General features: G+C 38.5%; 2 protein-coding genes across 8 annotated transcripts in view; both read right to left on the bottom strand.

Moving 5' to 3' along the window:
* Positions 1–24,365, bottom strand: part of LOC119886063 (butyrophilin subfamily 3 member A2-like) — a 52,532-nt gene that overhangs the window by 4,489 nt on the left and 23,678 nt on the right. For 2 of the 7 annotated variants that reach the window (XM_038696551.1, XM_038696559.1), the window contains 2 exons: positions 22,353–22,490; positions 22,167–22,235 (listed from right to left, as the gene is read on the bottom strand). The exons of 2 other annotated variants lie outside the window; for them this stretch is intronic. In XM_038696551.1, coding sequence (XP_038552479.1) covers positions 22,167–22,235; positions 22,353–22,490 — 207 coding nt within the window. Of the gene's footprint in view, positions 1–18,320; positions 19,592–22,166; positions 22,236–22,352; positions 22,491–24,365 lie in introns of those variants that run through there. 3 more of the 7 variants (XM_038696554.1, XM_038696558.1, XM_038696556.1) reach the window with 3 other exon arrangements.
* LOC119886097 (butyrophilin subfamily 1 member A1-like) lies at positions 829–10,708 on the bottom strand. The gene is made up of 3 exons (XM_038696636.1): positions 10,342–10,708; positions 2,125–2,460; positions 829–1,023 (listed from the first exon to the last, which is right to left on the bottom strand). The coding sequence occupies exons 1-3, from the start codon at positions 10,589–10,591 to the stop codon at positions 995–997; spliced, it is 615 nt and encodes a 204-aa protein (XP_038552564.1). The 5' UTR covers positions 10,592–10,708; the 3' UTR covers positions 829–994.

Below are 24,365 nucleotides of genomic sequence, written 5' to 3'. Positions count from 1 at the left end.
ACTACAAATGTAGTTTCCATTCAAATATAAAACTCAGGGTTTCAAACTTAAAGACAGATCAGGAGAAAGTACTGATCAGTCTGACAGTGTTGCTGGTGGCTACAGGCAGTTTACCTACAAGTGCCTCTGAGAAAACAGCAGCAGGTGTGTGTTTGTGTCTCAAAAGCAGCGAATAAACAAAGCAGATGTAGAGATCAGTAACATCCAAATGTGCAGAACCTGCTGTGATGGTTAGTCAACATGAAGGTCCTGCGTCAAAGGTTTAAATGATACTGAGGCCCAGAGAGTTGTAGCACACATGTACAGATCAGTGACGCACCTGTGATTTCGTTTAAACGGTTTCTGAAGGTGAGATCTGAAAGAGAATATTAACATAAAAAAAATAAACACCGCTACAGAGCCCACCCTCCACCGGCCGCCGCCACCCACAGTTGCATTGTGTTCTACAGTCTGCGGAGCGGGTGTGTCGCGGTTCTGTTTCTTGGATCCACGACACGAGACCGTGGACTTTGATGTCGCAATTTTGGTCTCCGTTTCAAAACCGTTACCCCCTCGTGAACATCGGGATTTTATTTCAAGACCAGTCAAGACCATAACTTTGGGAATATCAATAAATTGCTTTTGCATTGTCTGATTTATTTGTTAATAATTTATTCAAAATAATTCCAGAATTAAATCAACATTTTATTTAAACTCAAAACAAAACACTTAACACTTATTTTAAATACCTAAATGTTCAATTACAAGATTTAGTTTTTCCAGGTTGTTGTTGTTGTTTTTTTTGTCAAATTAACAAAACATTTGGCTGAGGATGAATTAGAGTTTATGTAAATGTAATCATATGCATTTTGTTGAAGGAAACTCAAAAGTAGTTAAAGTAGAGCATTGAACAGAAGCAGTTAAGTCACCTGAGATCAGATGCAGAGCAGTCAGAAGAAGCAGAGGCTCAGTTCTGACATGATGTGGAGACAAAGATCAGGCAGGCCAAGGAGAGTTAAAGCAGGAAGAGGACAACTTGCATGTCTGATTATAGTTTCTTATGAGGAAAGAAAAGAACAAGTAGAGGTAAAGGAAGAAAAGGGGGAGAAGGAGAAAAAGACGTCAGGTAAATGTTACAAAGAGCATCACAGGCTGAAAGTACAGGAGCTACAGAGGGCAGATGTCTCAACTGTGTCTGACCTTACTGAGGCCTTAAACTTTACCACAGAGTTGAATTTAAAACTGAGATTCATCATAACTTCAAAGTAGGGCTGCCAGGTATATCGGTATAATTTCAGAAGAGATATAAAATTAGACAACACTGTTTATACAGATATAGTCTGATGTTGAGAATAATTAAAACGGTGAAATGAGAAACAAGCTACGTTACTGCAAATAGTAAAAACACGCCCGTTAAATTCTCAGCTGTCAACATTAAACTGCTGATATGTGATTAAAGTCGTACTTTCAAGGTGTTCCTCGTTGTCGGTGGTTTAAACAGAAGACTGAACAGACGAGGAAGAACAGCTGGAGTCAAACCAAACCTGAAAACACAGCTGGAGATCTGGACGAACAAAATAGATTAACTGTTTCAAGGGGCTGTATGTAGTTTTTCAAGAAATAATTTATCACTACATTAAATTTGTTCAGCCTTTTTGTCAGTGGGCTCTAACATCACTTAGAAATGAAGCACACGCCTCTTTTCTCTGTTGCTTGCAACAGCCACGGGTCGGGCTCCTGAACCTCTCTCCAACCACAGTGACAACAACGCAGCTAACGAGTCCACTAACACCACAAAACAACAGGCTCCCAGCACAAACTCCATGTAAGGATAAAAAAGATTTTTAAAAAGTGTTATGTGCTGTAGCCCGTCAGACTGAACGAGATGTTTATACCGGCCTTGATGCAAGGCAGGAGCAGCCAGCTACTTTAGCACGGCTCTACTGTTGTTTGCTTCGTAACGTTCAGTTTAGATTTTTAGTAATTTTACTGATACTCAGGTGAAAGTGTCTCCTGGTGTTTTGCTCTTTCTGTGTCGGAGTTTGCTCGCTCTTGAGTTCGAGCACACGCCTGGTTGCACTCTAAAAACTGCACCGCTAGTGGTCGCTGAAAACTACATAACACCCCTTTAATGAAAACACTCACCAACAAGTAGCTGAATGTTGAATATCTGTCTTGGCTGAAGAAGTTGAAAATCACAGGTGTAGTCTCCTCTGTCGGTCACCTTCGTATTTCTGATGATGATGGAGGCGATGCCGTACTTCAGCTCATCTTGAAAATGTGAGACGCGACCTTTGAACTGCTGATCTTGACCTGGACGGCCGTTGTTATAATGAATTCCTGCATCATAAAAGAAAATCTCCTTCGGACCATCTTTCTTCCAGTCAAAGAGTTTCTCCTCAGCGTTCTCCTTGGTGCTGAGTGAACAGGGTAAAATGGCGTCACTCCCTTCTTTCACAACCACTCTGACGTCACCCGACCCTGAAAGAAGAAGTTTATTTTAGTCATTCTGTTCAAATAGAGATCAATCAGGTTCAGACAGAACATCAGATAACACATTTACATGTCACCTCAATGACTCTGAAACACCAGTTTATAAACACGTTAGTTAGTCGGCACATTATTTATGGAGATTTTTCATGTTGGCGTCATTTAAGAATATTTAATAATAATAATAATCTTTATTTGTAGAGCACTTTTCAAAAACAAGTTACAAAGTGCTTTAACAAGTGTAAAGACAATAATACAAAAACAATACAAGATAAAAGCAAGAAAACATTGAAAAGACTAAAATACACGTTTAAGATTAATATAAAATTAGTAAAATAGAATAAAATAAAAGGGATAAAATAAAGTCATATAAGATCGGGAAAGGCTCTCCTATAAAAGTATGTTTTAAGAAGGGACTTAAAAGAGTTCACTGACTCAGCCGACCTGATTTCCTCGGGCAGGCTGTTCCAGAGCCTCGGGGCCCTGACAGCAAACGCTCTGTCCCCTTTAGTTTTCAGTCGAGACTCTGGAACAGACAACAGACCTCTGCCCGAGGATCTCAAGGTACGTGCTGGTGCGTATGGGACTAAAAGGTCAGAAATATAACAAGGCGAGAGGCCATGAAGAGCTTTAAAAGTGATCAATAGAATTTTAAAGTCAATTCTAAAACATACTGGGAGCCAGTGTAATGAAGCTAAAATAGGAGTAATGTGGTCATATTTCTTTGTTCTGGTTAAAAGCCTGGCAGCTGAGTTCTGGACAGTCTGGAGTCGATCAATAGATTTTTGGGTTAAACAGGTGAAAAGGCTGTTGCAATAATCCAGGCGTGATGAGATGAAGGCGTGTAAAATGGTCTCGGTGTCCTTAAAAGTTAACATAGATTGAATTTTTGCTATATTTCTAAGTTGATAAAGAACATGATTGAACAAGCTTTGTGGTGTGCTGCTCGAAATTTAAATTACTATCAAACCAAACACCAAGGTTCTTTGCCACAGGCTTAATGTGATTTACTAGGGAACCAGCAGATGGCAGTATTTGATTTGCTATCTGCTGAGACCCGATGACCAGGATTTCTGTTTTGTCTGAGTTCAGTTGGAGGAAATTATTTGACATCCTTTTTTAACTTCACAAAGGCAGTTGTTAACTCAGCATTCCAGGGTCTGTGGATCTGACGGGCAAGTATATTTGTGTGTCATCAGCATAAACATGAAAAGAAATACCATGTTTATGGATAATATGTCCAAGGGGAAGCAGATACAAGGAAAACAAAATGGGTCCTGAGACCGACCCCTGAGGCACAACATATTTAACTGGACAGAACGAAGAGACATAGTTGTTTACAGACACGCAAAACTTCCTATTTGACAGGTAGGATGAAAACCATTCTAGGGCAGTACCAGAGATCCCCACCCAGTGCCTCAGTCTGTCTAACATGATGTTGTGATCAATGGTGTCAAAAGCAGCGCTAAGGTCCAGGAGTACAAGGACTGAGCACATGCCTTCATCAGCAGACATTAAAAGGTCATTGGTGACTTTAAGCAGGGCAGTCTCAGTGCTGTGGTACTTCCTGAAACCAGACTGAAACTTTTCAAATAATTTGTTATTTTCCAGTACAGTGAGCAGCTGTTTGGACACAATTCTTTCTAGAATCTTTGCAATAAAAGGCAGTTTTGAAATTGGTCTAAAATTATGTGGGAGGGAGGGATCTAAACCAGGTTTCTTTAAAAGTGGGTTCACGCAAGCCGTTTTTAAATAATCAGGGACACAACCAGTAGATAGGAAGCTGTTGAAAACAGAGATCAAATGGGGCCCAACAGAATCCATTACTTTCAGTAAAAACTTTGTAGGTATTACATCAAGTGGGCTGGAGGACACTCTCATTTGTGATACTGTTTTTAAAAGCTCAGACAAGTCGATGGGATAAAACTGGTTAAAACTCTCTTGTTGCTGGTGAGGAACCTCTGAGTAAGAGGCCGCGGGGGTAATAGAGGCTCTGATTGACACCACCTTATTGGTAAAATAAGATAAAAACAATTCACAGTCATCATTACTTCCAGCTGAGGCACAAGGAGGGGTTGGGTTTACCAGCTGATCCACAGTCTTAAACAGAAACCTGGGATTGTGTTTATGTGTAGTAATGAGTTCAGAAAAATAGTGTGTTCTCGCATCCTTAACCATGTTATTGTAGAACTACAATAACATGGTTAAGGATGCGAGATTTATTAAGGATTTATTAATTAACTTTAATTAATAAATCCTTCAGACTGAGGTAATGGACTTGGAGACTGGATTTTTTCCATGCATTCCCTTTTGAGGCTGCGAATGCTGTCATTTATCCAGGGTTGCTTACTAGCTTTAGACGTAGGCCTAACCTTTAGAGGAGCAGTAATATTTAGTGACGACAAGCAGATATGATTGAAGTGATCGACCAGATTGTTGGTGTTGGAATCAGACAGGTGTTGGCTTTGGCTCTGAAAGAATGCGCAAAACTTTGAAACACTTTGTTCATTAAAGATGCGACAACACACGGAGCTTGGTGAGGCGGCATGAGTAACAGGCGAATCGCAGCTAAAAACAATACATCTGTGGTCAGATATGGTCATGTCCACTAATTCCACAGAGGAAATGCTGACACCCAGGGTAAAGACCAAGTCCAGTGTATGACCACGGTTATGTGTTTGCCCTTTGACATGTTGTTTGAAGTTAAAAGAAGTGGCCATATTTAAAAAGTCAGTTGCATTAACATTGTTGGGGTCATCAACATGAATATTAAAATCGCCACAAAGAACAATTCTGTCATAATTTAAAACCATAGTAGATAAAAATTCAGGAAGTTCTGATAAAAATCCTCCAGGCGGTTTTGGGGGGCGATAAATTATAACAAATATGATAGGTTGCAGCCCTCCAACTTTAAGAGTGAGAACTTCAAAGGAGTTAAATTCATCACAGTGTACTTGACGACATTTTAACTAAAACAGTCATATTGAGGCGGACACAGTTCAGCTAGCTGGCTATAGTCATTAATTTGCTACCAGGATTCAGTTAAAAACATAAAATCTAGATTTGCAGATAAAAGATAAAATCATTTTAGATAAAAGTCTTACTTGACAGTGATCTCACATTGAAGACAGCCATTTTAAATGAGTTTGTTCTGGGTGCTGGAGTTGGTGCAGTTGTCCTAATCCTGAAGAGATTATTATTATTTCTGTGTGGGATGTGCACATTTCGGTTTACTGGTCTATGCGTGATGATGACAGGAATAGAAGTCTTTGGAACAGCGCTGGGAGCAGACGGCTTTACATGCCAGCAGGTGGAGACAGTTGTTTGTGGCAGTGAGGCAGAGATCTGTTCAGTGAGCGGTGGTGCGTCCAGGTGTGCTGCATGAATGATTAGTCATTCACGTAAGTCATGTGTGGACCGCACCACATGCTGTATGTGAGCAGCTAACATTTCTGAGCCCCGTTTGTTTGGGTGAAGTCCGTCTGTCTTAAAAAGAGACATTCTTTGCCACAAAATATTAAAATTATCCACATAAAACACACGGTGAGCCCTGCAGGTGGACTGCAGCCAGTCGTGGAGGCCAAGGAGTCTACTGAAGCGGCCAGCACCGTAGTGTGTGAGCTGCCGAGTGTTGTGTTGGAGTAGCAGTAACAGACCTGAGAGAAGGGCTACCCGACGGTGCAGGGTAGAGACGGCCTCCAGACCGTCTGAGCACAGCCTCCTTCAGGATCCTACGTCGGGAAGCGGAGGTTTTTGACCGTGATGACGGCCGCCGATCAGGCCCAGCGCAGGAGATGTAGCCGGTGGAGGAGATGCAACAGTGTCGGCAGGTATCCGTATCGGGGAGACTCAAAGCCGCAGGTGCATCCGCTGGATGGACCGGAGTGTCGTCAGACAGGGCTGCATAGCGGTTGGAGAGGCCGATGTGCGGAGGAGAGGCAGCCCCGTCCCAGCTTCTCTTGCAGCCACGGACCACCACTTCAGCCCAGGTTGACTGATGCTTCTGAGTCGAGCAGGAGGAAAGCCTGGGAAGACTAGAGGGGTCCCAAAACACGGTGTCCTGGATGTTAGCGGTTGTGCTAAGAGATCTGTTTGGCTTGTACTGAAGCTACATCCATAAAGCCAGTCAGCAGGGAATCTTTCTCTTTGAGTTCCTCTGAAAGTCGTCGGATGTCTTCCATAAGGTCAGCAATCTTCTTGTTCGCTTTCTTAAGGAGTGTAAAGTCCTCATGGGGCAGAGTTATCTCGGCTAGCATAGTCACCGGAGCCTTGTTGCGATCAGTAGCGTTGATCGCGTTTTTACAGTCATCTAGCTTAAAATCCATGTCGGATGGCTAAAATCCTTAACCCACGTAAAACTTAAGTTAAATAAAAAGGATATCAAAAATGTAACGAAAAAGAGTGGATTAAAACTGGATAAGAGTTCGGTTTAAGACGGAGCTTCCGACAGGTGGCTACAGACGCCAACGCATGCGCAGAGTGCAGGTTACGTCAGCAATTACGTCAGAGATCTTGTGACAAGATGAGTACTCCCCATTCACATGTTGTTCACATGTTGCCGTATGTAGGCTGACATTAGACAGTAGGGCTGTTTCAGAAAGCAGGTTCAACAAACTCTGAGCTGATTGAGCCTGAGGTGGGAAAGTCGATCAGAATTAGTTCAGTCAAACTCAGTATTAATTATTTTTTGCAGTGGAAATGTGTCCAGCTTCAAACTGACTGTAAAGTTTTAGATAAATGCCAGATAAAAAAATCTTGCTCCTTTGGTGTTTAATGAAATGCTGTTAAAACACATTGAGTGTAATACAGGACAGTGCAGCCTGTAGATTTTATTCTGAACGATGTCCGGAGAGTCTCTGTCCATAAATCGATGACAGATTGATCATAAAAGCGCTCATGTTTAAGATCATGTTTGCGTTCAACAATTATATCTGACCGGGATTTTGATGTTTCTAAAGACTAAACATCTGCATCTAAATGGGTTCAGATGTGCTTTGACATCAACAGTGTGAATGAATAAATGAAACTGTGTCAGAAACAAGGCCCTGATGAATCACAAAGACAGTGTTGGAGAGTTGTTTTGTTTGTTTTTAGACTGAGGTTGTGGTGTATAACATATGTGCATCTGGCCATTACAGTTTAACATAATGCTCTGCAGCTGGTGAGAGGGACAGTGAACCCTTATGGGGAAGTAATGATTGATGGGTGCAGTGTTAGGGGAAGTAGAGATTAGGTATAAAGAGATTAGTGTGTATAAAGAGATTAGTGTGTATGAAGGGACTGTACCCTTCTGTGGTGTCTAACAGATGGTTACACTTATTCTACAGCACTGTGCCCTTATATGGTTTTTAGCAGAGACCTAAACATGACCTATATAAGCTGTGTTCGATGTACAGAGAGACAGAGTGGTCCTCGGGCTGGGTCACTCTCCAAGCTGCTGCAGAGCTTGTAATTGATGCTGAATTCTTTGATGTAATAAACTTTTATAATCAAGAACAGTGTCAAGCGGATTTCTTCTCAACACATCATCGCAGCATTATCGTTCGGACACCACAAGGTCTCAGTGTGAGCCAAGTTTGATATTGTGTGTTTGGATTTTGCCTATTATTAAATATCATAATAGATTACAGCAGAAATGAAGACATATTCAGATCACAGTTTTCTTCATTACTTTGATGCTCTGTTAGAACAAAAGCCTGGTTTTAAGAACAGGTGACAAACACCAAAACTGCAAAGTGTTGTTTTCTCTTAACTCTTCATACAAACAACAAATCAGAAAGTGTCTAAATGAAAAACTAATGAAAAGAAACAAAACCCCTTTTATTCAGTCAAAATTTAGCTCAGGGAAAACAAAACGCACACAAACTAACTTTGGATGGATGCACTTTTGTTTGGGCACAATGGATTTTTTTCATGAACTACAAATACTAGAAGAAAGATTCTTTTTTCCACAAAGGCAAAAAGTCAAACAAGTTCAAATAAAGTAATTTAGTGGTGATAAACAAAACATGAACATATGTTTTGTCATTTACATCAGGACATAGATTTGCATCCACATCACATTTAAATGTTGTCTTAAAGTCACCTCTTTCAAGAACACTTCCTCTGAGCCGCTAACATCCAGCCTGCACTTCTTCTTCATCTCTCTCCTTAACATGTGCTTGTCTTGACGGCACCATTTGTTAACTCCTATTGCTTCCCACAGGTATTTACCCCAGTGACACCGTATGCTTTAATATCTCTTACTAACATCTAGTGTTGCTTGTAGATCTCTCTGACCTGATGCTTCTATGTTGTTCCTCAGATGTAAGTCGATTTGGATAAAGGCGTCTGCCACCTTAGATACAGTAGTTATTGATGACAAATCCAACCTCAGTAACTACAGTGATCTCTTTACAGATGAAGCCCATGATACTGAGTTTAAAATGTATGTAGTGATCACTGCTTCAGTGTATTTGCAGTCTTACAACACAGTCAGTAACCCCAGTACAAAACTTCAGCTGCAGGGCTGTTGTGTCCATGAGCAAGTGATGCACATCTAAAATTTGACTTTGTCCAATGACAAATGTGCAATTTCACATCATTTGGGACCATTATTTTTACCATGTGTGTGAACAAATAGTTGGAAATGCAGCAGATAATAAATAAAAAACAACAACCAGAAAGCATAAGGACTAAACTTGCTAAATAATTTGTCTGGAGAGGAACTATAACCAATAGATTTTGGAGAAGTTATTTAGTTTTAGTTTCCATCCTCTCTCCACAGTGATTTTACATTCATGACACAGCACCCAAGCCGTTTTGGGCCCCACATCAAGCCTTTAACGGCAGGAAACCCCTGTTAATATGACCTCATAATCATTGTAGATAAGACAGTTCATGTTTGCCTTTTGTGTCTCAATGTAAAACTTCTTTAGCTTATCTGTAGAAATGAATATGAAAATAGGCAACATGAGAACCACCTCCCTTAATTACCAAGCATTTCATTTGCACAATAATCATAAAGAATCGTCTCCTCTTTAGTTTAAAATGGCTAGTTTCTTTCTCATGTATGTATTTACATTTACTCATTTAGTTTCATGCAGTTTTGTCCAGAGTGACCAGAGCTCACACGCCTCTGGAGCAACTTCACGTTGTGTTTACTACGTCATCACGCACATAGAGCCAAAAACATAGCTGAGCAAAAAGAAGTCAGGGGAGGGAGGGAGCAAAAAGAAGTCAGGGGAGGGAGGGAGGGAGGGAGCAAAAAGAAGTCAGGGGAGAGAGAAGGTGCGAGTGAGTGTGGTTAACTGGCAGTAAGCGTCTCCCTTTTTCGAGCTCTTTGGGAAACGACAGTCTTCTCTTGGTCTTGAGAAACTGACACCCTGTAGCCTAAACACATTTACTGACGTCACTTTCTGCCGCTCAGACAATCAAACACTTGGAGTCACGCAGCTCTAACAGCAGCTTTTCACTTACTGTATGTTCCGTATAGAACAAGGAGAGCAAGCGAGCAAAGCGTTTAAGTGAAAACATCAGCCGCTCCTGAATGAATCTGGGGGACACTGCTGTTGATTCCTGGCGTCAGTGGATTTCAGGAGTCACCTGGTTGTTCATAGAAGGAGCCGCACGACATAAACAGTCGCTACACAGAATGAAACGACGTCTGAAATGTAACTTCTTAAAACCACAACTCTGCAGTGGGAATGAAATAAATATTTAGTTCATGGAAACCTCTTGATGGCCATTAAACAACAGTCGGCATGACAGCTCCCAAATGAATGAACCTGTAATGAACCTGTAATGAACCTGTAATGAACCTGTAATGGCGTATTTCGCTTGACCAAATGTTGTGTTATCATTACCTTTAAAGTTACGCATTAGCTTTCTTACCGTTTGTATCCATGTGTCCAGGAGTTATTCCAGACACAGTCAGCAGGCAGAACCAGGAGAACAGAAGCTCCAGAGCTTTCAACTGCAACATGTTAGATAAATTACTTAAAAACAAAGTTACTGGACTCGTTAACAGAGTGCTGAATGTGGACGTTGCGTTCAAGTGCTCCTTGTATGATCCCATTTCCCGTGTTGTGAAGTCGCTCTCGGTGGGTTCATGTGCTTTTACATGGTAAAGTGGAAACAACATGAACGCTGAACTGTCATTAACATTGTCGTCAAAGTGTGCTGAAAAAGTGCTAAAATGTTCTCTGCTTTTCCGAGTTGTTGTTCCGACTTCAGGCGGCCGTTAAATTAATTTTCTCAGTCGGGAAATCACTTTTCCGATTATTCCCACATAACTTGAATTCGCAAAAAGCACACACGCCCTCTTCCTTCTGCCATCTCTCGTACACCAACCAAACCGCTCCCACCTTGAATAAACCTAAGTCCTTCTCACTCCAGGTGATATAGTACTTCCCATTTGCCCAACAGGTTGTTTAACATCTACATCTTTAAAAACACATGTTCAATAGATTCACCAGTACTTTTACAAAAACTCTTAGATTAAAATGATTCCAAAATTATTTACAAGGATAAATCTCATTCAGAATAAGTAATAATTATGTTAGTTAAAAAGTTACACACATTGTCGTATTTTCATTGTTTTTCTGGCGCTAATTATCATGAGCCTTCACAAGTTAATGACATCTTATAAATAAATAAAAGGCTAAAATCTGATCCCAGAGCAGGAAATAACTCAGATCTGTGACAGACAGCATTTTACCTCTGAGCTCTGCTCTCAGTGAAACTACACAGAATAAGACAGTGTGTGTGTTTAGACACTAGAGGGCGACACTCTGTTGAGGAAGGAGACTAAAACAACCAAATCACTTAGAGAAACTGCAACAGTCAATAATTAGAGTAAGAAATTAAATTATATGTTGGAAATATTTAGATTTTAATAACCTCTGATGAACAACAATCAGAGTATCAGTGTGGAGGTTCCACTTAAATAGACCTACTTTAATAAAATAAAAAGTCAACTCCAATAATAAAAACATTTGTTTAATTTCAGTCCCGTCCCACGTTGAGCTGCCTAAAGACCTTTTTCACACCGGGGATGAAATGAAAAAAGCTATGAGGAATATTCGTTGATGATTTTTCTTTGACACTAAACATTCCACAAAATTTGCACAAATTGAAACAGACCAAACAACTTTGTGTGGATAGGCTGGTAGAGATAGATGGGGTCAATTTATCACCAGTTTATTCAGACTGGTAGTGATTTTAACCAAATAAAAACAGAATCAACCGTTAATCTAAATTTCCCCTGTACGGGGGACTAACAAAGGTTTATCTTATACTACAGCTCAAGCTTTTGTGGATGTTTGATGGCACTACATGGTTGAGGTACAAATTACATTATTGTATAAAGGCCACGTTACAGATTTTAATCCAAGACCCAGATCTGGGGTCTGCTGGTTTAACAAGTCAACTGATTATTTACCATATTTTTCCTTTTTGGTTTTAGCTGCTGAGCATTTGGAAATAAATATTAGGATTTGATCTGATACTTTTATCAGGTCCCTCTTTTTTAAGTTATCTCATCACATTGTTTACTTTTCACACTGTTTTTGTTGAGATAGCTTCTTCTCTCTCATTTTGGTGACATTTCTTTAACAGTCTAGTGGATATTTCAATTTTGACTCAACAGTGTGAGAGAAGCACGAGAGAACCTCTGGGTGAAGTATATGATAATAATCTGACCTCTCACTTGATTTATTAACTCAGTTAGACTGATGAGTCTAAATATGATCCCTTCTATATAACATTATCCAGAGACTTACATTAGCTATATACCGTGCATCCAGAACAATACTCATAATGACAACATGAAATGAGTTTGTTGACAATGACATAGCTTTAGTGCTGCATTTAACGCCCTATTAGATTCAGGTGGCTTCAGTCAGTGTTCATAAAGCCAGTCACTGTTTAAACCACACCCTCCTCAACCTAGTTTTGGCATTGAAATTGAACATTTAGTAGTTTTTTTTACACAGAATCCCACTTTATCTGACCACTATTTAATAACTTTTGACTTCCTATTACTGGACTACGTGCCCTCAGGCAAACGTTCCTACACTAGATGTCTATCTGATGGACAGGAAGTGATTCCATCAGCATTTAATTCAAAACCAGACAAACGTCTGTAGGCCTATAGGTTGATTATAAAGTTTGTTACTACCCATGTTTACGTTCGTTAGGCCGTTGTAGGCCTTAAACTTGAACAAATTCTGTTAACAAATTCGAGCAGCCAACTTAAAATGTCCAAGAGCTTAAATCTTTCCACAGATTGTAACTGAAAAACAAAACAAACTGACCATTAGCAGCCGTCGTTCAGCTGGAAGCTCTGAAAATCACCTGTGTGATTTGATTGTTTTAGCTCTATTACTCATTGTATAAACAGGAAATGACCACGAGTTACTTGTTTTTATTGATTTACTGTATGTTAAGGTCTTGTCTTTAACCTTCTTTGGATAACTGAAAACCTTCACAGACAATGCTAACGATATTAATACTAATATAATCATTTTTTAAAAGTCCATATTACAACCTGTCATAACACAACATGTACATAATGTACATTATAGCCTCTGGTTTAGGTAAAATAGACGCGCCTTTTAATGCCCCTGTTTACCACTAGGTGGTGGACTTTGATTATGTTTCCTGATGTGAACGGATTCTCTGTCTGTATAAGCGGTCATACCTTACTGCTTATGGATGACTAGTGTTCTTAAATATTATTGGTGTTTTTTTTTACTATGGTGGCTTCTAGTTATAACCTTTGAGTAGTCAATTACTAAAGTACTTACTTTGTTCTGTTATGAATACTCTTAACCTGAGGAAAAAACCATGTACAGGATGGGGAATATTCTGTTATGCATGTGACTTAAACCTTATTATTTATATTTGTTGTATTTCTGCAGAACCACCTACACGAACACAAGTTCACCAACCTCTGTTACAGTCAGTTTAAATGTCCTGTGACATTTCAGTAGAGATAATAAAATAAACTATAAACATTATTCTACAATATGTATAAAAATAAACACATTCACTGATATAAGCATTGCATTTCCTTTCTGTATACAACAGCAATACTAGCAGCACCTCATTATCACTGTCAAAATAACCTATTTATAAGAGAAACCTACACAAAATACACCAATCCTCCAGTTTAAATTCAAGTAATTTACACAAATTGAATTAAATGACAAGAAAACATAGTCTACCATTTAAACACAGAATCAATTGACTATATACCTTTAAATCAAATTGTTACACACCTCATGAACCTGCCCTGCAATGCTCTTTAAAACCTTTGTTTTCTCTGGTCGGAGTCACCTTCACACCTAAATCGAGCTCCCTAACCTGCATGGGGTTTAAATACAGCGGCCAACTTTCGGACGAACAACCTTTCCCCCCCAGCGTAAAGAGGATCTGACTTTACCGCTGCACTCACTGCTTTAATATGTATATCTAATAAATAACAATTGTATTAAGATTCAGGATTAATGTTGAGGAAAAGTGTGTTTTTTGCAACAATGAATCTTCATTATTCAAATTATTTTGGTCAGATTTCGATTAAGCTATTTCTTTAAGACTCTTACTAACTGGACTTCTTCCCTTTCAGGTAGTCTTGTGCTTTCTCGTCCCTCTCCTCTCTCCTCCTATCACTTCCTGCAGGTGTTTCAGGCTCTGGAGCTGTGGAGTCTGGATCTGTGGTTGCGGGTCACCCTCTGCTACACTTATTGTTACTAGTCCTATTGTTATTTTATTATTATTATTATTATCATAGACATTACTATGAATATCTGTAGGCCTACCATTATTCACTCGGTCTGTAGCAACATTGCCTTTATATTGTGTAGGCTGCTCCAGAGCCCTTTAAAGAGAGAGTCGCGTCAGCAGGGGTCCAAAATGCTACATCGTCACGTGGTTCATGGAGACCGCAGATACAGTAGTTCCCGGAGGTCCTGGGCGGGCAATTCAAAATGAGCAAGAGAAACGACAAAACGGCGATTTCTGGTAATTTTTAGAATAAATGCGTTGATGTACAATATTTGCACAGCACGGTGACACGTGTATGTAGTTACATTACTATTTTTTAAAAAGGAGAACATATTTTTGACAATAACAGCTACAGTCACCTTGTGGACATTTTTTGGCCAACCTTACATTGGAAAGTGTTCCTCTTGAAAACACGTTTAAAATTCAGATCAGATTTACCTTTCTAACATTCCTTTTAGTGATCCCACGGTACCAGGGTTAATTGATCTTAAAGACTAATGTAATCTTTATGACTTCAGATAGAACAGACAGGTGACTATCAATGATCGTCATGTATTCAGTTATAAATCTCCAGTAAACTCAGAAAACAGCATGTTAAGTGGTTTGTGTCTGTGAACTGTCTTACAATAGTCCACAGCAGGTTTATTGTGCTGTGTGGAGATGATGCTGCAGTCGGTCAGAAAAAGGAGAACGGATGTTTGGTTTCCCAGCTGACACGGAGGAGGAGGAAAAAATGGTTGACTCAGGTCAACAGGAACAACCTTACAATCACTAAAGAGGCTAACAACAAAACATACGTGAGGTAAAGACAGACATCACTGCAGATCATCTTCAGGCTCCTCTGAACCCCCTGTGAGAGAGAGAGCGTTAGACAAACCTACACATCTGTAAAGATTCATCCAGGTCATGGTTATCCAAGAAAAGTTGCATCTGGAGCATCTGGACGTTTCAGAAGAAGTCCAGTTGCCCTCGACCTCAACCTTCGTTGGAAGGCATAGGTAAAGAGCACCTTATGAACTGGAACTATGGAGAGTGTACAGTCTTGGTCCCCGGCCCCAGTGAGACCACTGGATTGAACAGAGATCAGAGAACTGCCCACTGCTGTCTCAGGTTCTCCTTTGGTTGGCACTAATTAATTTCTCTCTCTTTTGGATGAATGCGGAGTACAGTTGGAATCGTCCGGCCACGCCTTTCCTGCAACTCACAAGCCACAATTCTCCATCCGTCCCTATGTTTGTAGGGCAACCTTTTCACTATGGTCAGCATTGTGGTAGGCATGTTCAACTCTTCCATGGCGTTACAACATCCTCGCAGAAAAAGACTGTATGCCTGTCGAGATTTCACACCTTCAGATTTTATTGGTGTCCATGAAAGAGCCTTTTCCATACAGGCTGAAGCAATTTTCCCAAAATGCTCTTGTAGCAAAGCCTTAGCCTTGCCATGTCCTCTGTCACGTGCCATATGTTGACAGCTTCTGACAAGCTCCCTTGGCTGCCCCCTGGTGTACTGTTCAAGGAAGCACAAGCAGTCTTTGGGATTGTCAGCCTTCTCTTCGATGCTGTGTTCAAAAGCCCTCATGAAGGTGTGATATTGCAAAGGATCACCGTCAAAAACCTGAAGGTCTCTTAGGCAGAAATGAACGAGATTGTTGCTGAACCAATAAAGCAGTTATTTCATTTTGTTTTTCCAAAACCGTAATTATTTGACTTTGGTCACTGCTGCTTGTCACCAGTGTTGCCGACTGATGATTCCTGTGCTGAAACAGTGGACGTGATTGTACCGTCTCTCGATGTCCTGTCCAACTTGTGCATTGATTCCTTTTGTGATACAAATATGGGAGCATCATTTGTGACAACATGAGCAATAGTACGGCTTGTTTGTCTCCCTGTTTCAGAAAACCATCCTTTTGCATCCTCCATAAATCCATTGTGGCATTTTAGTATGTTCATAAACAATTAATTTTGTTTTTCCTGTTCCTCTTCAGGAAGTATGGGAACACAGACTCATGTAACAAAGTTTCATCCACCATTTGACTCATTTTCTCAAGATAAGATTGTACTTGTGGGGCATTATCATCCTTTTGCATGAGATCCTTTATTGTCTGTATTAGACCTTTGATTTTGTGAACCTTTTTTCTACGTTCCTTTTGTAGTGTTTCAATTTTATCCCCCAAAGCTTTAGAAGTGAGTTTAATTTCTCTCTTTTGTTCATCCATCTCTGAGCCATTGACATCTGATTTTGATCCACTTGTTACCATTTCCCAATGTACCACAAATCATCCAAGAATCCACGCCGTTCAATCAATCAATCAATCAATCAATCAATCCATCAATCAATCCACCGCTGCCTCACAAATCACATCCAAAGACCAACAATAAACAACACAAGCAAGCAACAATGCATCCCCTATGGACAAGCGGCAGTAACCTATTTACATTGTGTTCAAATGAACAACTTCCACAGCACAAATTGCCACCATGTTACTACATACCGCTTCAGTTGCTGTGTTGTTCAAGTGCAGTCAATGTGTGTGTGACGTTTTGATACGATTGATGCTTGAATATAAGGATAATCATTTGAACATCTCAGCAAACTCTGTATTTCTCATCCTCTTTCTTATAAAGTGTAGGCTAAACTTTTTTTTTGGTGTAGCCTTGTAGGCTATGAGCTATGATTGAAGCAGGCCATTTCTCAGGAGTTTTTGACCTTGAAAGCTCAGTGTTTAGATCTTAGTCTTTTATTTGGAAAGTCTAACCGGACGTTGCTTATTTATTGTTACTAACGTTGCTAACTTGACCGCGGAGCCCTAAAAGTTAAAACATGATGCAAAAGGGGGGGCAGCCTACCCAGGGCGTTAACAAGCGACGCCAATGGGCCTTGACCAAGCGTCAATATGTGACCAGTCGGGAGTGAGAATGCGTTGGCATTTGTTAAGACCCATTCAATTAAAATGTGACTGTGAAGTAAAATTAAACACATTTTCTGTATTTATTACCAAACCATTTATCAGTAATACAGTTGTAGGAGCCTAAATGCAGTTTACTGATAAATAATTTTATAAATTTATGTGTTAACTGTGATTTACGTTATTAATTTATGTAGCGGGAACTGAAGGGAATATTTACCGTATTTACAGGTTGATGCAGTTAATATTTACAGTAATGCAAGGAGTTAATTGTTTGATTATCTAAAATGTGTGGATAATTAGAGTGCATACACTGGTAATATTTGGGGAATACAGGACTGTTATGGTCTTTTCCCTTAAAACGCATGCACCTTTAATTGCTTGGGAATACTCTCACGACAGAGTTTGTTAAGTTACCTTAGTAATTAACCTAAAATTTAATTGGACTTTAATATTTGTAACCCCACAGAAGACAATCCGCAAATGTGTACTATGATTGACAAATATTTCACTATTCACAAATGTGTATTTTTATTTGTGTTATGTAAAATCATATCCACAAAAATACAGAGTAATGTGTACACACAAACAGTTTTTACACATTTGTAAATTACATTTTTAAGTTCCTTTTTACACATTTGTTGAATCATTTCCAATGTGTACTGCAGAGATCTGTAAAAGAAATATATTTACACAAATATCCTGGTTTTCTTTATTGAGACTTTGCAGATATTTATTTAACACAGAAACCAGGTCTGATGGCTTCATGGAGGTCCAGAGAAGAACAGTCACAGATCCTGGATTCACTTGTGACGTCTGAAACTGTTTCAAACACGTATTAAACTGCAGGCTGCACAACTTTGATAATCAAAGATCCCATACAGACGTGTTTTAGGACATAATATCTAATTTAAAGTTCAATGAGCTTGGTAAATGTTAAAACTACACCTACTAGGTACTGAACTTGGTATAGGTTTGGCCACTATGTTCACCTGGGAAGAAAGTTATTCACATTACAAGATACAAACATTTGACCAACAAGTAGCCTGTCTGAACACTGAGTTTTCAAGGTGCTGTGGCTGCACCCTCACAAACACCTGAGAAACCAATCATAGAAATATACAAACGTACAAGGCTAGACACAAAAAGCTATTAGAGAATAAGATATACAGATTTGCTCTAATGTTAAATTTTATTTTATTTTTCAAGCATCAGTCATATCAAATTTATTATTGCATTTAACTTTCTCTTAGTCAGCAGCGTCCATGAGACCTCAAAAAGCAAAAATAAAACAAGAACGATGGAGCGGCTGCTTCAAGAGAACAGCCAGGCTTCATCACCCAAAACAATAAGCTCATAATCTGATTTACTGCCAAGTAGATTTTAACTTTAAAACTTTTTAAAGATTTTTGCTTTGGAACTATAGAAAATAAAAGCACATTAAAAGCAAGTACTATAACCACAGCTGTACACAAACCACAATTGCAGTGGATAATTACATTTTGACAACAAAGTAAAACAAAAGCAACAAACAAGGTTCAGAAATAAAATGGAGACGTAAGAGTAAAAAATCTATACATAATCCAGTAATAAAATAATCTTTGTGAAACTTTTACATCTTTGTTGATACGACCTATTTAACTGGCATTTAGCAAGTAACCTCCGTGTGGCCCAGCATACAGATACATGATAGGAGACGAGATTAAAACGTGACTATTTCTCATCAGGAGAAAAAGTCTCACATTTTTTTTTCACCATTAAAGTTTTGTAACTTTTTATAGCAGTTTGCATTTTTTTGTATACAATTGTAAATCTGATTCTGTAAAATCAGTGAGAACCCAACTGTTTTATGTATTTAGTCAATAACAAATTACATCTGTCTCATTTTGAACAGAAGAATTACTGTGTGTACATCTGCTTTTTAAATTACATTCAAATGTAAAATCACTGATTATCTATAAATAAATATGTGGCTCATTATATGAAAGGATTATGTCCTATTAAATACAAATAAATAACATTTCTCTTCTGTCTTTTCAAACAAATCATCTTTTATAGTTGCCATTGTGAACTCATAACCTGCAGAAATGTTGGTCATTTCGATTAAAAACATTTTCCCTGCTGTAAAATGTACATTTAAGTTAGAGAAGTGCTCTAGTGATTGTCTGTCATGATGAAAGACAATGAAACCCCTCCCTTTAACCCTGACTGGACTGGCAAGTACTTTTTATTTTCTATTTTGTAAAACATTAATTTGCATTAGTCCAAAAACTGACCATAACACGTTTCACAAAGATCTGTTAGATTACATATTTACAATTTACAGTATATACAGCATGTATAAAAAAAAAAACAGCATTGGACTCATCTACATGATTCAGTACATTCACACACACCTTTACACCTCCTCTGAATGAGCTCTACAAAAACCGTTTTCCTGGACACAAGAACCTGCAGAAAAGAAAAGTAGACATTACATAAAGTCAACTTTTATATAATACACACAAATGATTAGTCAATCACAGCTGGGAGACACAGAGCCGACAGTTTATGGATCTCCACCTGCAGAATATAAACTACACACAGAAAGTAAGAACATTTGTGTTTGGAGTGTTTCTTTGATGTAACAATGCTTCTTGGCAGTAAATCTTACAGCAGTGGAAAACCTGTTTATGTCCTTTTTAAATGGTGTAACTCACACACTCCGCTCTGCTGCTCATCACACAAATGCACGTTTCTTACAAATGAAATAATTGTACTTGCATCCTTTTTGTTCATAGACTATGATTAAGTCATGTATAACATTCAACCTGCAACTATTGTTGGAGCTGGAACCAGAGAAGGTTTTGGCGTTTTTTTTTACTTTAAGTATTAATCTATTATTGAACTGCCTGATAACTAATAAATTAATGATTTCCGCTAACTAACCTATTGTTACTTGAACTACGGAGCTGCTCATATGAATGAAGAGCTGAGTCAAAACTTTTTAAGAACCTGAGGACAAATCTGACCTCAGAGTAAGAAAACTTGGTAGCACGTTACATTATAGGTTGGTAATAACTTGGGAACATTTTTATTTTAAAGATAAAGTAATAGCTTGGTTTTAACAATGGGTGTATCTAGGGCTGGAAGATTAGACCTAAAATCACAATTAAATATTTTACCTCGATTACGATTAATGAACTTTTGTTTTGTTTGTCCTCATAGTTCACTGACCAGTTTGTGCTGTCGATATGCTCTATTAAATACTAATAATATTAAATATATCAATATACTATTAAAGGTAATTCATGAATGTCATAAGTCGTTTTTTGCTAACTGATACGTAATGTTGACGGAAGTCGGGAGTGCAGCGGCGGAGACTCTGTGGTGCTACGACAAAGAATGTCCCCCCTGTATTTGGTGCACCACCGCTGTTGAACATCTATTCTGGGCTTCAGACTCCGGTCAAGAAGCTGAGCAGGACTGGATGGGGTGAAGTCACATGACTACACATGCTGTAGTATGTTGTTAAGAGGAAAGAACATAACACATACTGTGGGGAAATAATAGGATTTAAAAAATCTTAACAAGGGAAAATTACGTCTGTTAGAGGTTCTGAATATCAGTTTTGATTAATTTTCAGTTACTCATCCAGACCCCAATTTATCTGAGTGGTTTTAGACTAAAATGTATGTAACAGGGTAATGATGGTCACAAACAAAGTGTAATAACAGGGAAACAGATTTAAAGATTGCAACAAAGCAAAACTTATTTAGTATTATATGCTGATGGAAATGTGGTACCTATATCAGCAATATTTGGATTAAAATTGGTAATATGTTGACAATAATGGGACAATAACCTGTTAATGAGGTAATACAGGTTGATGTTTTAGGCTACTTTCAGCGTAATACCTTCAAAATCACGTGAAATTTCTTGGAAGTAACTCCCTAATTACTAAATTATGTTGTAACCTCCTTTATCTTCCAAACTTTTAACACGGGGCCATAAAGAAACATTTAGAAAATAAATTTTAAGAGCCAACTTAACAACAAAGTACCCAGATATACTCATTGTTAATACCAAGCTATTACCTGGTTATTACCTGGTATTACTTAATCATTACCTTTTTATTAAGTGCTACTGAAAACTTCTCAAGCAGCCAAAAATAAATTAAATTCTGCCATTTGTGAATATTTCCGTCACAAAGCAGCACAAGTGAGCGAGTTTTGTTTCAGAGCTGATGTTTCAACTTTTTCAGGTGTGTTCAATCATTTTAAGAATCAGGACATAACAGCTCAGTTTGTTTTTACAAATCCACTTCAGGAGATAATCAGATCATTTAAATGGTGGTCAGTATCAGCAGACAGGCAGAATCTTCAGGACTTTTACTTTCAAATGTTTCCAGAGACAAAATGGAAAAACAAGAAGTGAATGATATAAACTTAGACTAATAAATAATTGTAAATTATTATTTTGATTGTGTGATATTTTAGTAATTGTTGAGTTTTTAATCTCACATTTGATACTGATTTTTTTTAATTTTAATTAAATGAAATAATTAACGTTTTTATTGTCTATTAATATACACTAATTTACAGTTTTATTAATTTTTTTTAGTATATTATAATAACACACTTTATTTATTTTAATATATTACTTTAATTTTCTAACACAGGCTTATTGTTTTACTTATTTACTTTTTTTAATATTTATTTTTACAGACTGTTTATATTATATATTTTTTATTGTTATTATTGTATTTGGTATTACACACACAAGCAACTTTTGCTGTTTTATTTTCTTATATAATATATATGAAATTAATTGTCCTTATGTGCTTTATATGCAGCTTTGGTAATATTGTTGCTACACATTCATGCCAATAAAGCTAATTTGAATTTGATATTCAAACATCTGTTTAAAGAAACTGTCAAAAACATCCATTTAATGGACAGTTATGTATTTAAAGCTTGCTATATATTTTTTAACAATTTCTTTTTTTTATGTAAATACCAAACGTAAGGGGCGCCCGGTAACTCACCTAGTGGAGCCTGCAGGTTTGATTCCTCCACTCTTTTGTTTTTCTTCCTGTTTTTCTGTTTAGCTGCTCCTGTCCAATAAAAGCAAATCAATCAATTTAATAAAAAAGAACATTGAAGAAAGAACATTGTGACATGAGATGGTTTCTGTATCTGTTATGTTGATAAAATCCATTATATAAACTGACCTTTATTACAGAGTACTGTGATGATCTTTGTAGCTACAAGCAAAACTAGAACTGCACCAACAGTTAGAGCTCCTAAAGAGAATCCACCAAACAATCCTGCGACAACTCCTTTGCTGTACGTGTCCTCAAACAGTTTCTCTGAAACACACAACAAAACCTAGAGTCACACTCAGAATGTAAACTGTATATCATGTACAGCACGCTGGTTATTACCTACACAGAACTACTACTGAGGCGGCCATGCTGCTAAAATCTATGAACATGTAAAACTACTTGCAGATAAAACCACTAAAATGAATCTCACCTGGCAAAACGATGTTACTACTGATTATATGACCGATGTCGTCCTGCTGGACTACACAGTGGAAGCGGTTGGTTTCGGTCTTGGTCACAGTGGTTTGGAGGATGATGTAGAAGCTGCCTTCTCTTTCTGAGACCTGTGTCTCCTCAGCAGGAAGTTTGTTTCCAGCCCTGTCCTGCCACTCTACTGTAGGTTTTGGAAAAGCACCTCTAACGTCACAATGCAGCAGGACCCCAAACGCTGTGATATTAACTATCGTGATGGACGGCTCTGCAGCTGCACCTGTGAACACAGTAATAAGAAAATCATGTAAACAGAACACTACAAATGTAGTTTCCATTCAAATATAAATCTCAGGGTCAGTAACATCCAAATGTGCAGAACCTGCTGTGATGGTTAGTCAACATGAAGGTCCTGCATAAAAACGTTTAAATGATACTGAGGCCCAGAGAGTTGTAGCACACATGTACAGATCAGTGACGCACCTGTGATTTCGTTTAAACGGTTTCTGAAGGTGAGATCTGAAAGAGAATATTAACATAATTAGAACATTAATTACTGCACAGTGCAGGGTGATGTTATGAACTAGTCATGTGTTATTAGGCTAGTAATTTTAAATAAACAGCCATTTGTGAACATTAGGGGTGTAACGACACCAAATCCACAGTTCGGTTCATATCAAGGTGCAGACTAGGTGTGTGTGAGTGTGGGGAGAAGAGCAGAGGAGCAGATTAAAGTAAATCAACACTAAACTAAAGGTGTAAAATTACCTACTGTTAATACAAATAGCCCACAATATACACCGTTACCGAGCCCACCCTCCATGTCTGATTATAGTTTCTTATGAGGAAAGAAAAGAACAAGTAGAGGTAAAGGAAAAAAAGGGGAAGAAGGAGAAAAAGGCGTCAGGTAAATGTTTGATACCAAGAGCATCACTGAAAGTACAGGAGGATGAAACGACAGCTGGAGATCTGGACGAACAATATAGATTAACTGTATGTAGTTTCTATGGCTCTAGGAATAATTAGTTCATCCAGTGTTTAAAGTGCATAAAACAGCTCTGCCAGCCTGCTCAGCATTACTGGAGCTTCACAACTACGAAAGGATTTGAACTGGTTTTCTGCCACCGGACTCCTGAGAGGGAAAGCAGGCAGTGGACCAAACCACTGTGAGGCACGAGAGGGGGGACTCAAAATGTTTCTGAACTTAAAAAGCACTTTTACTGCCCTGTTTGCGTTTTTATTGTTTTACTATTTACACAATTATTATAAGTATATATGTAGCCCGTCAGACTGAACGAGATGTTTATACCGGCCTTGATGCAAGGCAGGAGCAGCCAGCTACTTTAGCACGGCTCTACTGTTGTTTGCTTCGTAACGTTCAGTTTAGATTTTTAGTAATTTTACTGATACTCAGGTGAAAGTGTCTCCTGGTGTTTTGCTCTTTCTGTGTCGGAGTTTGCTCGCTCTTGAGTTCGAGCACACGCCTGGTTGCACTCTAAAAACTGCACCGCTAGTGGTCGCTGAAAACTACATAATGCCCCTTTAATGAAAACACTCACCAACAACAAGCTGAATGTTGAATATCGGTCTTGGCTGAAGAAGTGGAAAATCACAGGTGTAGTCTCCACTGTCGGTCATCTTCGTATTTCTGATGATGATGGAGGCGTTTCCGTACTTCAGTTCTTCTTGAAAATGTGAGACGCGACCTTT

The sequence above is a fragment of the Micropterus salmoides genome, unplaced genomic scaffold, assembly GCF_014851395.1.
Source record: "Micropterus salmoides isolate LMB-PRFRI ecotype aquatic unplaced genomic scaffold, ASM1485139v1 Ms_hic_scaffold_4, whole genome shotgun sequence".
Taxonomy (NCBI): Eukaryota; Metazoa; Chordata; class Actinopteri; order Centrarchiformes; family Centrarchidae; genus Micropterus; species Micropterus salmoides.
This window is presented reverse-complemented; position numbering and strand designations above follow the sequence as displayed.

Bases quoted from the DNA above. Each gene is read 5' to 3' on its own strand.
- LOC119886097 (XM_038696636.1), bottom strand. From the start codon at position 10,591: ATGTTGTTTCCACTTTACCATGTAAAAGCACATGAACCCACCGAGAGC. The intron at 2,461-10,341 runs GTAAGAAAGCTA...TTCTTCTTTCAG, and splicing joins TGGACACATGGATACAAACG to GGTCGGGTGACGTCAGAGTG. The intron at 1,024-2,124 runs GTGAGTGTTTTC...AACTATAATCAG, and splicing joins CAACATTCAGCTACTTGTTG to ACATGCAAGTTGTCCTCTTC.